The sequence below is a fragment of the Cydia fagiglandana genome, chromosome 8 (genome assembly GCF_963556715.1).
Source record: "Cydia fagiglandana chromosome 8, ilCydFagi1.1, whole genome shotgun sequence".
Lineage (NCBI taxonomy): Eukaryota > Metazoa > Arthropoda > Insecta > Lepidoptera > Tortricidae > Cydia > Cydia fagiglandana.
In genome coordinates, this window is record NC_085939.1 from 4,109,401 (window position 1) to 4,127,783 (window position 18,383).

Sequence of the window (18,383 nt, forward strand, 5' to 3'; positions counted from 1 at the left end):
TCCGTGTGACGTTATTTATTTACCCTATTTATTTTGAACACAGTTTTTCACTGGTATCATCATTCGTATACGGATATGAATTTCAAACTGTCAAACTGGGAGATCCTGGTACGCGTCCGCTTTGAACCAAGCCCAGCGGGCATCTGATTGAAAGGAGAATTTGACAGATATGGCGGATGTATGGAAATTTTACGAAAGTTTACGTTTACGATTGAATTTCTCTGTAGCCTTTAAGAGGAAAAATAGGAAAAGCCTGATTCGTTGTAGTCCAGTTATCTGGCTTTCGAAATCACTCGATTTTATAGCATGAGCATCGATTTTTTTATACAAATTTTACTAAACGCTGACACTCGTTCATCTCGTTTTAGGTACAACTTTGCATAAGTGTATTTATTATATTGTAAAATATTTCAGATTTTCAAGGGTGATTCGTTGTAAACACACTCTTTGGGATAATAATGACATTTATTATAATTTTTTTTATCAAGAGATTTGAACGCTAGCGACTAAACGGTGACTGCCTTTTTCGCTGATTTTGCTCGATGCAGTCTTAAGATCGCTGCCAATTAGCTTGGTGGGACTTTAATATGTTCTTACTGGTTTAAACCGTTAAGTATAGTCAGCAGCAGAAGTTGCTAAGCGGGCGAGGTGTTCAATATTACCTTGACACGCTCTTATTCTCTTAACAATAAGTCGCGTCAAGATCATTTTGAACACCTGGCCCGCTTAGCCACTTCTGCTGACTGTACCTACACTTACAATGATTTCTTTGACTTGTTGTGATCTTCCGCCGTAGGCAGCGGTTTGAGCATGGTGTCGAAGTTAGAGCGAGGCAGCCCCACGATCCCGAGCGAGACCCCTAGCTCCGCGTACCTCTCCTCTGGCCCGGCCACAAGATTATGTATATACTTGAGACGCGACGGCATTCTGAAAGACAACAAATTTTTGTATCATAAACAAATATCTACTTATAATATACACAAAGCAATCAATTCGGTTTAGTTTTTAAACGGTTTTATTTAGCTTGACCCCGTATCTTCTTTGTATATACCTACATATATGTGCTTCAAATCTTGCAATTGAATTTTCGACCACTTCTACTTAACCGATTTCGATGAAATTTGGCATCCGTATCAGTTCTCCGTGACAATGACTTTTTATAATATTTTCAACTTTGGATCTTCAAATCCTGATGCTGCAGAGATACTGCTTACCTTAACCGAGAGTATTACAGACTTGCTAGTTTAACTATATTATTGTTGCTATGAAACAAATCTTTAGTTACTTATTACTGACCTCCAACTCTTCAGTTCTGATGCTGCACGGTTACTGCCTGCCTTAACCACCAGGATTGATACAGTTCTGATTCTAGAATAGGATTTTAAGTATTGGGCAGGAGCACTTGCAGTTCATAATGACCTCCAACTCCTCAGTCGTGATGATGGAAGGTACCTGCCTGCCGTAACCGACAGGTTAGAGTATATGCCACTTTTAAAGTAGTGCTCTAAGTTTTAAGTAGAGGTGTTTAGATTTCATAATGACCTCCTTTTATCGGTTCTAATGATGCAGGGTTACTGCCTGCCTTAGCGGCAGGGATTGCGAAAATTCTAATTTTAAAGTAGGATTTTAAGTATTGAGCAGGGGCACTTGCATTTAATAATGACCTCCAACTCCTCAATCGTGATGATGCAAGTTTACTGCCTGCCATAACCGACCGGTTGGAGACTGTGTCCATTTTAAAGTAGTAGTGCTCTATGTTTTAGGTAGGGGCATTATCGTTTCATACCTATTGTCCTCCCAACTCATCAGTTCTGAGGCTGCAAGATTACTGTCTGCCTTAACCACCAAGATTAATAAAGTTCTGATTTCAAAGTAGGATTTAAAGTATTGGACAGGGGCACTTGCATTTAATAATGACCTCCAACTCCTCAATCGTGATGATGCAAGGTTACTGCCTGCCATAACCGACCGGTTGCCGAATGTGTCAATTTTAAAGTAGTGCTCATTGTTTTAAGTAGAGGCATTTACGTTTCATATTGTCCTCCCAACTCATCAGTTCTGATGCTGCAGGGTTACTGCCTGCCTTAACCACCAAGATTAATAAAGTTCTGATTTCAAAATAAATTAAGCAGTAGGGGCATTAGCATTTAAAAATGACCTCCAACTCCTCAGTCGTGATGATGCAAGATGTGGCCTGTATACTACAGGTATCACCCCTAGCTTGGAAAATATGCGAAGTCCCATGTAATCGTTTTAGTATGAGGGCGCCGAAGAAAATTAAGTTCCGTGTTTTAGGACTAACCTTCTAGACGCTTCTGGCCTTCGACCTTACGCGGTACTCGGCTTTCGGCCTTTGCATTTAGACACTTATACATACTATAGTTCTGTGTCTGTCACTTATACTATAGTTCTGTGTATTAACCTCCCAGACGCTTCAAGCCTTCAGACACTTGTACTATTGTTCTCTGTTTGAGCACTAACCTGTCGAACGCTTCGGGCCTTCGGCCCTACGCGGAGCTCGGCCTTCGGCCTTCGCAACTAAGACACTTGAACCAATGTTTTCTGTTCGAACAGCCTGCCGGACGCTTCGGGCCTTCGGCCCTACGCGGAGCTCGGCCTTCGGCCTTCGCAATTAAGATACTTGAACCATTGTTCTCTATTTGAGCACTAACCTGCCGGACGCTGCGGACCTTCGGCCCTACGCGGAGCTCGGCCTTCGGCCTTCGCAATTAAGACACTTGAACCATTGTACTCTGTTCGAGCACTAACCTGCCGGACGCTTCGGGCCTTCGGCCCTACGCGGAGCTCGGCCTTCGGCCTTCGCAATTACTTGAAACATTGTTCTCTATTTGAGTACTAACCTGCCGGACGCTTCGGGCCTTCGGCCCTATGCGGAGCTCGGCCTTCGGCTTTCATAATTAAGGCACTTGAACCATTGTTCTCTGTTCGAGCACTAACCTGCCGGACGCTTCGGGCCTACGGCCCTACGCGGAGCTCGGCCTTCGCAATTAAGACACTTGAACCATTGTTCTCTGTTCGAGCACTAACCTGCCGGGCGCTTCAGGCCTTCGGCCCTACGCGGAGCTCGGCCTTCGGCCTTCGCAATTAAGACACTTGAACCATTGTACTCTGTTCGAGCACTAACCTGCCGAACGCTTCGGGCCTTCGGCCCTACGCGGAGCTCGGCCTTCGGCCTTCGCAATTAAGATACTTGAAACATTGTTCTCTATTTGAGTACTAACCTGCCGGACGCTTCGGGCCTTCGGCCCTATGCGGAGCTCGGCCTTCGGCCTTCATAATTAAAAGGCACTTGAACCATTGTTCTCTGTTCGAGCACTAACCTGCCGAACGCTTCGGGCCTACGGCCCTACGCGGAGCTCGGCCTTCGCAATTAAGACACTTGAACCATTGTTCTCTGTTCGAGCACTAACCTGCCGGACGCTTCAGGCCTTCGGCCCTACGCGGAGCTCGGCCTTCGGCCTTCGCAATTAAGGCACTTAAACCATTGTTCTCTGTTCGAGCACTAACCTGCCGGACGCTTCGGGCATTCGGCCCTACGCGGAGCTCGGCCTTCAGCCTTCGCAATTAAAACACTTAAACCATTGTTCTCTGTTCGAGCACTAACCTGCCGGACGCTTCGGGCCTTCGGCCCTACGCGGAGCTCGGCCTTCGGCCTTCGCAATTAAGACACTTGAACCATTGTTCTCTGTTCGAGCACTAACCTGCCGGACGCTTCGGGCCTTCGGCCCTACACGGAGCTCGGCCTTCGCAATTAAGACATTTGAACCATTGTTCTCTGTTCGAACCTGCCGGACGCTTCGGGCCTACGGCCCTACGCGGAGCTCGGCCTTCGGCCTTCGCAATTAAGACACTTGAATCATTGTTCTCTGTTCGAGCACTATCCTGCCCGACTCAACTAAAAACCCTTCTTCGGGCTCTCAACTAAAAACTTAAAAATAAAATTAAGGTAAAAAAGTTTTAAGTTAAACGGTTTTATTTTAATCAGAAAGTGTACCAAAAACTAGAAAATAAAAATTATTATACTAATCGGAGTTCTATATATGTACTACCTATGTTTCTTTTCTGGGCAGTAATCATGCAAGACGTGTCGCAAAATGTAGTTTTCTCGAGTCTGATTCTAAACGCCACTTTTCGACACTATGTCAGTGGATCAAGTACTTAATCGGATTTTTTTCTGAGTCTAAAATAAAAACGTGGGGCGTTAGTATTTAAAAATGTTGAGTAAGATCTAAAAGAGTAAAAATATACAACGAAATGTGGAGCTTTCTGAGGTAGGTATGACGTAGGTAAAATTGTGTTATAATGATTTCTAGTTATGTTTACTAATATTTATTTTCCAAATATATGAATGTATTATATTTCTCAGCGTATGTTTATTCTAACGCCCCACGTTTTTATTTTAGTCTCAGAAAAAATCCGATTAATACTTGATCCACTGACATAGTGTCGAAAAGTGGCGTTTAGAATCAGACTCGAGAAAACTACTTTTTGCGACACGTCTTGCATGATTACTGCCCAGAAAAGAAACATAGGTAGTACATATATAGAACTCCGATTAGTATAATAATTTTTATTTTCTAGTTTTTGGTACACTTTCTGATTAAAATAAAACCGTTTAACTTAAAACTTTTTTACCTTAATTTTTAATATAAATAAAATGTTGTGAAAACTATAGGACCATTTCGCTCATTTCTCATGCAGGCAAGGTTTTGCTCAGCATTATCAACAAACGACTGGAGCACTTCATTCAAAAACAAATCGCGAAAGAACAGGCCGGGTTTGTTAAGTGCAAAGGGACGCGTGAGCAAATCTTGAACATTAGGCAGCTCATAGAGAAATGCAGAGAATTGAATGTACCGATGGTGCTCTGCTTCATCGACTACGCAAAAACCTTCGACTGCATCAGCTGGCACAAAATGTTCGGAGTAATGAAGGAAATGGGTATACCAGAACACCTAGTATTCGTTGTGCAGAACCTCTATTTGAACGGTAGCACTAGAGTGCGGTTAGATGACGACATTTCCCATCCCTTCAAAACAGAAAGAGGCGTCAGGCAAGGCTGCATACTCTCCCCTCAGCTTTTTAATCTGGTCGGAGAACATATAATGCGCCGTGTACTGGACGGCTGGAAGAGAGGTGTAAGGGTTGGCGGCCAATTAATAAGCAACCTACGGTTTGCCGATGACACCACCATATTTGGCACCAATGAAGCCGAACTCTCGGAGTTATTGCGCAGGATCGAGGATGTCAGCGCAGAATATGGACTTCTCATCAATAGGAGCAAGACCAAACTTATGTTTGTGGACCGAGCGGACCAGATGCAGAGGACTTACGAACTGCGTGACCTGGATACGGTGCAGGAATTTGTGTACCTGGGGTCACTAATTTGTAATAACGGGGACTGCGATAAGGAAGTGATAAGGCGTGGGCAAATGGCCAAATCAGCTGTCAACCGGCTGGGGAAAATATGGAAAAACAGAAACATCAAGCGCAACACAAAAATACGCCTCATGCGCACTCTCGTTTCCTCCATATTTCTCTATGCAGCGGAAACTTGGACCCTAAAAGCTCGCACAAGGGCAAGAATAGACGCGTTCGAAATGTGGTGCTGGCGCAAAATGTTGGGCATCTCATGGACAGCGCATCGCACCAACGTGTCTATTCTGAACGAGCTCAACATAAAAACCCGTCTATCTACTATCTGTCTCAGGAGAATCCTCGGCTTCTTTGGACACTTGGCCCGGCGGGAACCTGACAGTCTAGAGAAGTTGATGATCGGTGGCCAGGTTGAGGGCAGAAGAGGCAGAGGCAGAATACCTACACGCTGGTTTGATGCCATTGAGGCAGTCACACACGTCAAGTTTCAGGGCTCTATGCGGAAGGCAGAAGATCGGCCAGGTTGGAGAGCAATCCAAGGAAACGCAACTTATGGAGGTCACGACCCTCAGTCATGAGGTTACGACGAAGAAGGAAATAAAATGTTAACCAAAACCGCAGTAGAATAGCTCTAAAAGGGGAAAATATAAGGGCTCTAGGTACACACTCGTTGAGAGACACAGAGACCGGCCGAGAACTGTACATACAGCTCCCTTCTCGTTTCGCACTTCTTTGTCTCGTTTCGCGCTTCTCCGATTGGATCGGAGCGGTGCCAAGACTCTCGTCCAGTGTGTATAGTCGACATTAGATTACGCAGATATTATGAAAAAGTAAACATTTACAACACTGATACTGATACTTGGGGGTAGCTCCAGCCAGCAGATTCTGCAGCAAGGGCTAGGAAGAAGAGACTACGAAGGGGAGGCGAAGTTGAGGCAAAATAGCACTGAGAGCTCGCATGACTCTGGTGATTCAGCCTAAGCAGCAGCGAGTCAGTGCACTATGTCACCGGCTAAGCCTCACAAACAAGAAAAGTCTGCAGCGGATTTGATAGCCCACACAGTGCATGTGTTATTTATACGTCATAATTTCAAAGAAGTTTGACGTTTAATATAACAATTGCACTTCGTAGGCTATCAAATCTGGTGCAGACTTTTCATGGTCTGACTGTAAACATTTACAACACAAGAATAATCTTACTGCTTCATTTTGATGACTCCAATTCCCATCATACGATAGTCAATGTCCCTATGGCAGAACACTTCGTTCATCATAGGTGACTTCGTGGTAAGCTTCTTGTCAGTTCGCACACATTCGCCCAGCAGGACGTTTCTTTCCTCCCTCGACATTTTCTCCACGTACTTGGTCTTTAGCGTGTGCTCTACGGCGTTGAAGATTTCCGATTTAAACAACCGATTCACCTCTAGCTCTGTTGACAGGTAAATATTATAGTTAGGATAGTCATACATGATCACTCGTGCCTAATCCCATAGATCCTATAGATATAATACTGGGTTCAATTGAAATGTGGACCATTAATTGATATTTTGAATATAAATCAAATACTTATAGAGATTATATTTTATTTTATTAAATAGGTCATCATCATCATCATCATCTCAGCCTATATACGTCCCACTGCTGGGCACAGGCCTCCTCTCGAGCGCGAGAGGGCTTGGGCTATAGTCCCCACGCTAGCCCAATGCGGATTGGAGACTTCACATACACCTTTGAATTTCTTCGCAGATGTATGCAGGTTTCCTCACGATGTTTTCCTTCACCGAAAAGCGACTGGTAAATATCAAATGATATTTCGTACATAAGTTCCGAAAAACTCATTGGTACGAGCCGAGGTTTGAACCCGCGACCTCCGGATTGCAAGTCGCACGCTCTTACCGCTAGGCCACCAGCGCTCTTCATTAAATAGGTAAAATTACAAAAACAATTAAATTTAATTAATTTTAAAATAAACATATTTATAAAAAGGCTCCTAATCCCAGATGTTTCAATCGCCCGTCTTTGTTTCATATGACCCTCAACATTGGTCAAAACATTTTCCGGGGTTACGTAAAACGCTTATATTTATGAAACTACTTTGTAGCCTAAATTTCGTATTATGTAGCCAGATAACCAACTATCATTACAACTTCTTAACAAACAAATTAGCGGAGTAGTGACTCAAAAACGTTAAAAACGTTTCAAATTGACCCCAGTCTCTAAAAAGGGCTAGAAACCTATCAAGCTATCACTGTGACCACATTTTTATTTATTTATTTAATCTTTATTGCACAAAAGATAAACTTACAAAATTCGGACAGCGTTATCTACCAATCAACCTTAAGGCAAAGTAGAGAGATTTTTCGCAGTGGTGTAAGTGGTTTCAAAGCCGGGACAACCCAAGGAAAATGATGGTTGTTAGTTACCAATCTCCGGTGGGACGCTCGGCAGAGGCCGACCGAACGTCTCAGGTATCGCTGGGGCGATGCGGTTGAAGCAGACTTGCGCGATCTCCATGCCGATAACTGGCAGGAGATGGCACAGGATCGAGATAACTAGCGTGTACTCGTGTCGGAGGCCAAGACTCATTTTGGGTCGCTGCGCCATTAAAGTAAGTAAGTAGTTACCAATCTGATTGAACGCCTTGCGTCCTAAAGCGAGCCAGACGATCTGCACGCACATCCGCAGCAGCGTCTCAAAGAGCCGCGCGTCCTTGTCGGACAACGACCGCCGCTTCTTCGCCGGGCCCATGTGGTGGTACTTCTTAGTGTCCGCCCCACCTATCGACACATATACCCCAGTCAGTTTAGAACGGCCAATGAGCAGAGGGCTTACCGCGAACCACGTTCGACGTGTTGCCTCTCTGTTTCACTTGTCAATTTGTACGTAAGTGTGGCAGAGAGGCAACACGTCGAACGTGGTTTGCGGTAAGCCCTCTGAGTCGGTAGCACAGACAAAACACGGTAATTTCATTCCATGTTCGAGTCGAAAGTGTCTTTGTGTGACGTCCGTGTCTTTGAACGGACCAATCACGGCACGGGACTTCGCTCACCTCGTACCGCGCACCCCCGCATTTTTGGCATCATCGGTTGCATTAAATAATTGCTCTAAACTCGGTCTAGAGGATTCCTAATCTATGGTCGGTAGTGACCTTGCTTACGAAGTAGGAGCAGGAAGGAGGTCCCGGGTTAGAATCCTCTTCCAATTTTGTATGTTTTGTACACTTTCTTTATTTTATGAAAGGTTTTTGCATCACACATCTGTAAATTCAATTCATTAAGTGGGTAAACACTTTTGCAGCTCGCTGTACCTATAAGCATAGTGCAATACTCCTTAGCAACTAGCACGCGCAAATCGTTGAGGTTGATGCCGAACTCTCTCTCCACCACGTCGCAGTACGGGGTGCGCACGCGCGTCTCCAGGTCCAGCATGCGTTGCGCCATCTCGTCCGACACCTGCGAGCATAGCTGGCTGAATCAACTTTTTCTTGTGACTAGTTGCCATGGTTACGGTCTCCTGGGTCACTCTTAAAATACTAGCTATTTCGTATTTAAATGAACCAAACTTGAATTTTTTTGGTAGTTTAAGGCCTTTCCATAGTGGGACATCTACTAAGCACGTTTGTACAACATGGTACACCATACAAACGTGCTTAGTAGAGCAGCTGCTGTAGCAGCTCTTCTAAGAAACTATGCTACTATTGTCTCCTGGCTAATGGGACAGAATAACAACAAGAAATAGGTGATCGACCCAGCTAACTAAAATATTTGATAAAAATAGTTTGGTTTATTCCCAAAGTTATAGGTACAAGTATGTATGAGGATAAACGTGCTAAACTTAAAGCAAATGGTGTTTGCAGACTGTCAGTGGCGTAGCGTATAGTAATCTAGCCGTGGGCGAAATCATATCTGCAAAGCCCTTTTCTTTCACTGTGCCCAAAAGGGACTTGCGCGAGGCCCCACTTGTGGCGCTGTGGGCGACAACCCACTTCGCCCACGCCTAGCTACGCCACTGGTTACAGAGCGGCTACCGCGAAAACCGAAATTCGCAAATTGCGGGGATCTTTCTCTTTTACTCCAATGAAGGCGTAATTAGAGTAACAGAGAAAAATCCCCGCAATTTGCGAACTTCGATTTTCGCGGTTATAGCCCAGATCGTACTTCCAACTAATATAGAACTACTAATTTTGAAACGAGGCAATGTTGAGCAACTTTATTGCATGCTCAAAAAAGTAATACATATTTTTTATTACCTGTAAATAATATTGGCAACATAAAATTAATGCCTTGATGAATCTGTCAGTAGTCGGTATATGCAGCATGTTGATCAGGGCGGGACTCTGTATGGCCACCGGCGCCGTGTACAGCGCGAGGTCCTTGCAATCCTGCACAAATCGGCATCGTCTTGGGTCGTCCCATTCGTTTTTCGTCAAGTTCTTAAATTAGTCCTATTCTGCTTTCGTCACTCATTCCACATTGAAAGCCACCGACGATTGTGACGAATGTAGAACGGGTGACGAAAGCAGAGTAGGACTAATTTAAGAACTTGACGAAAAACGAATGGGACGACCCAAGACGATACCCACAAATCAAACAAGTACCTATTAAGGTTCCGTCACACAGGCGCGTTTTTCGAGCGGAGCCGCGGAGCCTGAGCGCGGCATGAGCGTCTTATAAGATAACAGCGGCGCGCGGCGCGCCCCGCTCACGCCCCACCCGGAAAACGCGCCTATGTGACGAAGCCTTTATTATACGTCCTTGGCTTGGTTTCAGTTTATAATTTAAAGGTAATGTGACTATAGTCCGACAAGAAATTATACAAAATAATTGAGGGCGCCACTCTCTACGTAACTGTCACATTTTTTACGTAAAATGCTAAAACATTGTGGCAACAATTTAGTATGGAATTTTTCAGTTATATTTTATTTAATTTCTACTATTTTATGTTGGACAAGTACGGACAAGTCCGAGCGAAATGAACGCGCTATTTCAAAGCTACGCTCGTAGCGCTACGGCGTAGCTCCATAGAGGAATACGACTGCCGTATTCGAACTTCAAGATATTCACAAGAGACGACACGTACTAGATCCATTCTAGATACGTTATAGTTCAGATATCAACTAGTTCTCTTTTGCAGCGCAATTAGGATTGTTCATTTTTTTTTCAAATGTTCTATTTCGAAAACCATTTCGAGATATAAGGTTTTTAACCTTTTGGCCGCCGGACCTAGTCCGCAAAGACGCTCACTCACACGCCAGAGCAAATTTTAAGTAAACAACTAATAAAAAGTTTAGGGATTGCAAATAGTGATATCGATATTTACAATATTATGGTAAAAATCTTTTTAATTTAGCTTTGTTCTTATCCTGTTTTAATTTCATTCCAAATTGCCAAAATTAAACATATGTTTTACACCCGAAAATGTTTAAAATATAGGGATTTAACATAAAAAACAACCACTAAACAATGTCGATTCAAGACGTGATATCGCCGCACTAGGCTGTACGAGAAGTCTTTTATACAAGACAACGGCGCCCATGGACTGCCCGCAATGCAGACCGACAAGGACTGTTTCCGCGCGGATCAAGTAATAATAGTCTCTAGGTCAACGGCGTAAGCGCTTGTCGGTACGTAAACTTTATTGGCGTAACGTTAAAGCTGCGCATCATGTGTCGATAAAGTCAATATACCGGAACTGTTTTAGTGAAAATTACACGTGGGTTGAATTTTTAATGAGTGAAGATATTATTCCGGAATTAGAATCTATCATTATAATTTCAGTTTGGTTTACATTAATCTATAGGTAAACTCTTATCAAAAAAACGTTCAACGACTTGTTACAAAAAAATTACACATTAACTTCAAGGTTATAACAATAAAAGTAAAGTCTGATAAACAGGTATGTCCCTGTACCACACTTGTGCGAAGCGGTCGCTGCGGTCTATCCCTTCCCACTAAGCCAGTGGTTCTTAACCTTTTCAGTCCGGACATGACTAACTATGACTATGACTAACTAGGGAACCTGATTTTACCCCTCCTCCCAATGGTAATAAAAAATAAAACGTGTACGTTTGTTGTATTGTTATATTAGGTTAGCTTATTACCCCCGTAAAATACCAGTTTTACCCCCACGGGGGTAATTACCCCCAGGTTAAGAACCACTGCACTAAGCTATAACATCAATTATTTTTTTTATTTATCTCTTCTGCAATTAAATAGTCCACAATCTACAATGGCAAATTTACTTGTCTGACTCTACTTTATAGAGCTAAAGAAGCTACCTGAACTTTAAATATAGTTATGCCTATCTGACTCTCGTTCTACGTATTCTAGTAAGTAGTTACCTACTATTCGTTGAAAAAAATTGGCGATTAACAAGTGTTCAAATACTTAGATAAAAACATATTTCTGACTTTATATTTACTTTAAAAATTCCCATATCGAGTTAACATTCCCATCCCTAGCTGTCTTTTATACAAGACAACGGCGACGAGGAACATGAAAAATGTTGAAAATTGGAGCAATTTTTTTAAATGCCTTATTATAAAAGAAGGGATTTATATAGCGGCTTAAAAAGCAAATAAATGAAAAAACAAAGACCTTAAATATGAACACGAGTGTAAATGAAATTGTAATTGTTATTATTTTCACATTAACTCAGTGGTTGAATTTGTGTCTTGTATACAAGACGACGGCGCCAGCGTATCGTTCTATCGTTGTCTTCCATACCGGACAACGGCGGTCAAAGGGTTAAACAGTTTCCGACATTTGCTGCGATATAATAATTGAGGATTGAAGATATTTCAACAAATATCCTTATGACCTTAGTTTGACCTTCTCCTGGGCTGAATGTAAAGTCATTGCATAATAAAAGTTATCGAACCATAGTAAATAAATCCGTCACTCACGTATTGTCAAAGTTATCATTGTCATCGATTGTCATAACAAAATTTTTCAGTTAAACCGCTGCGCTTGTTTGTTACAATTTGATTTATAATACCTAAACAGTAGATTTCATTGCTTAATAATATATCAAAAACCTTGTTCCTATGTGTGGGAATGATTCACAAAAATAATAGTTCGATATATGTTATATATGTTTCCAAAAAAAATAGTAACTTTACATTAAATGTATGTTTATCATGTTCTGCACGAGCATCTGACAATGATGGCTTCTTGTTGACCATCCAGAAGAAAAGTGTATGGTTTGTTATTTACTCTGTTCTCAGGCATTATTTACGGTCGTAAAGTATTACGACGATTAATAATTAATATGACGTTCGTTTCAATACAAAATGCTCAACTTTGTTCTGGGCCCAAGTGCAGTTACATATCTCACAGCTGTATCTAAATAGGAATCACGATGACCTGAAATAATAGGATATAATTAGCAAAATTGGCATGTTCCTAATATAGTAGTATAAGTATGTAGTACAATATCCAAACAATGGTGACAAGCCGGTAGAAAGCACCCACTGGGTGCTAAGCTACCTTTAGCAATGGACGCTTGTAACGATTTTATGAATCCAATCTTCTTACAGATCAAATCAGTTAAAATATATATGATGTAGGTAACTTACATTTGTATTTTTGCTCCCTTGATTTCAGCCAAGTTATGGTTGGAGTTGGATGCTATATGGATACATACTCCAATAAAACTAAGTTATATTATATAACTTAGGCAGATTTCTGGAATCAGCTTTCTCAAATTTATAGCGTAGGTATTTTCAAATTAATGATTCAAAATAAACGAGTTTTCCATTCCAGACAATCAATCAATCAATCTTTGGGTAATATGGCTCCATCGATACTGTCGATGATTTCGCCAACGTCAAAGTGGATCCCACGTGGGATCGAATTAATATTATTTGTAATAAATAAACTTTAGCCAGTGTACGGTATAAAACTAACAAATTATGGCCTCTAGGGCTCTAGCCAGCCACGGTTAGAGGTAGAAATACCAAATGCTCGTAGAGCACGACGTTGTTCGGTATTAGGGTTATGAGCTCTTGTAAGGTGATAGCTGGACTTTACAAGGACCCTCGTGGGCTACCCGGCGTTGACGCCAGAATGGTGGTTAAACGCGTTTCATGATTAATTTTTCATTATCTGCACACTTCCACATTAATTTACTGCATAATACGCTATCAATATTATACTTTAAACAACATTAATGAGCAAAAACAAAGAAATGAATCACGAGGCGATGTTACCAATATGGCGGTCGACGAATAACCCTTCCATTCCAGACGATTGTTATTTATAGAAACACGTGACACTGACATTGTCGACAGGTGACATTACAATCAATTGACAATGACAACTATTTTTTTTAATGCTTGTTGTTGCTTGTGCATTATCCTAATCAGCCGACAACATGTAATTTACGAGAAGTCGTATCTCATATTTTCAATAAATTATAAATATTCAACCGAGCCACGAATTACTAAATCATTCAAATTGGTATCTTAAATTAACCTATATTTTCAGAAAATAAAATAAAAATGGGGGTCTAAAAAAAATGAACAATCCTAATTCGGGCAACCAATGTCACTTTTACGTTAGATAGAGTAAGATATCTATTAGATTTGAATTGGATCTCTAAGTCATATCCTGTGGAAATCGTTCAAGAGTATCTCCAGAATCGCGCAAATGTCAAATTTGACAGGTTAGATCTTAAACATATCGTTATCGTATCTTGGTGATGTTTAAAAGATATCTAATAGATATCTATTTCAAAATCCGAATCGGGCCCCGAGTAGGTACAGAAAATGAAACTTGTCGTAGGAAGTTCAAATTGGCATCTAGGACTCTTTAGGATTAATTTGGCGTCATATAAACAAAGCCTACTGTGTGAACCTGCGTGTAGGTACACTCACGTAGTACCTAAAGGTCCTGTGGTCCAAATATCACACTTACTTGCACTGTAACTATATCCGGTTGTTCAGGCTTCAGTTTCCGTTGATAGCGTCTCCGATATCTTAACTGAAATATTATGATTAGCATTAGCAATAAACGATTTTGTATTAGTTACAAACCATACATATTTATATTATTTATATATAATTTAATTTCAATAATAGGGAGTATTACTGCAATGTTCTGCCGCCAGAGTGCAGCACTAATTTGTTTAGTAAACCAGTAAACCATAGAGTAACTTATACATACTTGGCCTTAAACCGTTTTTTGACATGTTTTCACTATACTATGACATTGATGCACCAAGGCGGTTTGTTTACAGGTGGTCTACCGCGAAACGCGAAAATCGAAATTTCTTTATCTGCCTCTCTATCGATCGAATAAGCAAGAGTGATAGAGATGCAGAAACCGAAATTTCGACTATCGTGTTTCACGGTAGGCCATGTGAATTGACCTAGTGACGCATGATGTGTCATTGATATTTGTTTACTGTATGTGCTAGTTGTGCCACCTATGCAGAGCTTTGCCTTTCGTATTTCAATAATTGACAGGAAAGAAAAAAAGAAACAGAGGGCCTACCGCGAACCACGTTCGACGTGTTGCCTCCCTGTCACACTTACCCACGAATTAACAAGTGCGACAGAGAGACAATACGTCGAACGTGGTTCGCGGTAGGCCTTCAGTTACCTGCTCTATTAAATCGACGTCGTCTTTGAACTCTATGGCTCCCGTCGGTACTTTGGTCGGCATTTGAATAGCCTCGTCTTCGAATACCGGCCGATCACTGAACAATATGTACAATTTATTTACTTATTGTTATTAGCAACAAAAAATGTAAGATAGAAATAGAAAATCATTAATTCATCTTCATATCCTCCAATTTTCAAGCGGACCCCAGGCTCCCATGAGCCGTGGCAAAATGCCGGGATAACGCCAGGAAGAAGAAGAAGATATCCTCCAATTTTCAATAGCTTAACATGAGCTTAACCATCTCTCTCACATGTAAAGAAAAGTAATTTTTCACCACACCAGCTGGGAAAGGCTTACTTTGCACTTCAAAAACTGATAGCAAGTTTGCATTTTGTTCACATGTAAGGCAAGGTAATCAAATGCAAATTTTGAGTTGGTTTCTTATGTTTGCTGGTAGACTGGTGACTTTTAAATGATCATTTTGGATGATAAATATTTAATAACACTCATTTGGATTTGATCTGCTTCGGGTTGGTGTGGTGAAAAATTTTGTGTTTCACTCGGGGGCAAATTTTGTTTAACCCTCGTGCTTTGAAACCCTCGCAACGCTCAAGATTCCATTTTTCAAACCACTCGCAACGCTCGTGGTACAATTTTGGAATCTTTCGCTTGCTTAGGTATCAATATTAGCACGAGCGGTTAAACAACAACTTTGCCCCCTTGTAAAACCTATAGTTTTTTTACTTACCTTATAAATGTAATTTGATTAGCATTTTCATCCCAAATCCAGTGCCCCTCTTCATATAACCCCCCTTCTCCTTCATCTTCGTCATCCGCCATAGATTAATTTATTATTATTCCGAAAAATACCTAAATACAATTTATTTACAAATACGGTAAGAAACGTCAACCAAACTGCAGTTTGACGTATTTAGGTTTCTGTGGTTAGCGCTAGTGCCAGTAGTACCTATTATGAATCAAAAACGCTTTGAGTTTATAGCATTTTTTTTGTTTTTTTTTTATTTTAGTTAAAGTTTTAGTTACAGTTAGTTAAAGTAATAAATTGCGCGTGATAAGCCTTATTACCTACTATGGAATTATTACTATTCACTTTTAAGATGAGCACCTACTCAAAAGACCAAATAAGAACATCGAACATAATGAAAACTATTTGCAACTAGTCAAAAGTAGTAGGTATAACTGAAATTCATTTTGAATAAAAAAGGCACTTCGAAAACTAGAGTTGACGCGAACACTTACTACTTTTAAATAGGGAAAACGTGTTTTCACTTAAAACGCGTTTTTACGGTTACAAACGACCGCAGAGATATGGACCCACAAATACGAATTTATTAAATTTTTATTCATAATAGCAGTTCAGGGATAGCTATAACTTACGAATCTCTGAGTGCATCCTGCGTGTTTGTAAGTTTTGTAAAATTTACGACGTTACCAGTAAGTTAGGTACTCGTGCGGCGCCACTGAATGTAAAGTTATGCTAATACTAGTGCAACTCCAAACCTTAAAACTTATAAAATGAAATGCTCCAAGTTATTCTATGCATGCCGCCGCGGTTGCGATTGCTCGAATACCAATTGATTCCGCTAAGCTTAAATAATACTGTGCGCTGCAATTTTTTCTTTCACACGAGAACAGTTTAACTGATCTAAAACTAGATTTAGCTAGGAAACTGGGCCAATTTGCACAAGCTTTTCATATTGAGATATCCAGACAGATTCTAGTATTTATAGCACTTTGCAAATAGTTTAACACTTCAGCTTCTGGATACCACTGACTATCCTGACTAGTTTAACGATGACGGACGAATATCGTTAGCTATATGCTTCGACAGCGACACAAAAGGAAGGACGCATATATCTATGTATAATTTGGTATAATGTTTTGTAACTAATTTCTAAACTCTGCATTATGTCCATACGATGGTGGTCATGATGATAGGAAATAAATATGTAGGTAATTATAATATTGCCTCGCTACTGACTATGTTACATAAGGCGATATGATTCGACTCATCAACGAATCTGAGGGGGTGAGGTGCGCGGCAAACCGTGAAGCCCCGCCCGCGCGTCCCGAACCGCTCGACGAGCACGTGAGCGCGCGCTGTGCGCGGCGGCGATAGCAAACGGGTCACAGTATAAGGATCTTATGATGGCAGTATTTTAACCATACCGTGCAAGGGTCACGTTTTTATAGTTTTTATTGTATATGTATATATTTTTTGCATTACGTGTTTCTGATCATTAACATCTGAAATAAACATTTTAAGGTGACGGTCAATTAAGGTAAGGTATTGTTCATATAAAGGTAAGGTATAGGTAGGTAGGTAGGTAGGTAGGTAAGGTAGGTAGGTAAGGTAGGTAGGTAGGTAGGTAGGTAGGTAGGTAGGTAGGTAGGTAGGTAGGTAGGTAGGTAGGTAGGTAGGTAGGTAGGTAGGTAGGTAGGTAGGTAGGTAGGTAAGGTAGGTAGGTAGGTAGGTAGGTAGGTAGGTAAGGTAGGTAGGTAAGTAGGTAGGTAGGTAGGTAGGTAGGTAAGGTAGGTAGGTAGGTAGGTAGGTAGGTAGGTAGGTAGGTAGGTAGGTAGGTAGGTAGGTAGGTAGGTAGGTAGGTAGGTAAGGTAGGTAGGTAAGTAGGTAGGTAGGTAGGTAGGTAGGTAAGGTAGGTAGGTAGGTAGGTAGGTAGGTAGGTAAGTAGATAGGTAGGTAGGTAGGTAGGTAGGTAGGTAGGTAGGTAGGTAGGTAGGTAGGTAAGGTAGGTAGGTAAGTAGGTAGGTAGGTAAGGTAGGTAGGTAGGTAGGTAGGTAGGTAGGTAGGTAGGTAGGTAGGTAAGGTAGGTAGGTAGGTAGGTAGGTAAGGTAGGTAGGTAGGTAGGTAGGTAGGTAGGTAGGTAGGTAGGTAAGGTAGGTAGGTAGGTAGAACCTTAATCAATCGGGGTGAGAGATTAGCATTTTACTCTTAAATACGACAACCTGATAAGAAAACGCAAACATAATCGAAGAGTTTGTATACTACATTGTAAAACACCGGTTGAGTAGAGAGTAATTTTTTTTTATATGACAAATGGTATTCGGTTTTTGAGTATCAAGGCATACCTAAATAAAGAACACTATTCAATAAATTTCAGCAAATCGCTTGAATACATCCCGAAAAACAATACATTAAATAAAAATAATAATAAAATCATAAGTCAAAAACTGTCACTAGTAGGATGTTGATACTCAGCAAAAATATCCTTCATTATAAGAGGTACTCACAAAAAAAATAATTTAATTTTCTTTTATCGGGCCTAGGGAAAACTCAGTTAAAGGTCAGATGGAGGAGCGGATGATGGAATTTAATTGATTGGCAGAGCTAGACAAAGATAA

General features: G+C 41.1%; 1 protein-coding gene across 2 annotated transcripts in view; it reads right to left on the reverse strand.

Moving 5' to 3' along the window:
• LOC134666482 (protein phosphatase 1 regulatory subunit 36-like) overlaps window positions 1–15,901 on the reverse strand; it is a 34,991-nt gene extending 19,090 nt beyond the window's left edge. Inside the window, exons 1-8 of one of the 2 annotated variants that reach the window (XM_063523664.1) lie at window positions 15,751–15,901; window positions 15,000–15,096; window positions 14,313–14,378; window positions 9,647–9,778; window positions 8,705–8,849; window positions 8,022–8,174; window positions 6,598–6,826; window positions 775–927 (exon numbers count right to left, since the gene is read on the reverse strand). In XM_063523664.1, the coding sequence (XP_063379734.1) occupies window positions 775–927; window positions 6,598–6,826; window positions 8,022–8,174; window positions 8,705–8,849; window positions 9,647–9,778; window positions 14,313–14,378; window positions 15,000–15,096; window positions 15,751–15,842 (1,067 nt within the window). In that variant the 5' untranslated portion in view covers window positions 15,843–15,901. Of the gene's footprint in view, window positions 1–774; window positions 928–6,597; window positions 6,827–8,021; window positions 8,175–8,704; window positions 8,862–9,646; window positions 9,779–14,312; window positions 14,379–14,999; window positions 15,097–15,750 lie in introns of both variants that reach the window. The other variant, XM_063523663.1, reaches the window with a different exon arrangement.
• Window positions 15,902–18,383: the final 2,482 nt, after the last annotated feature.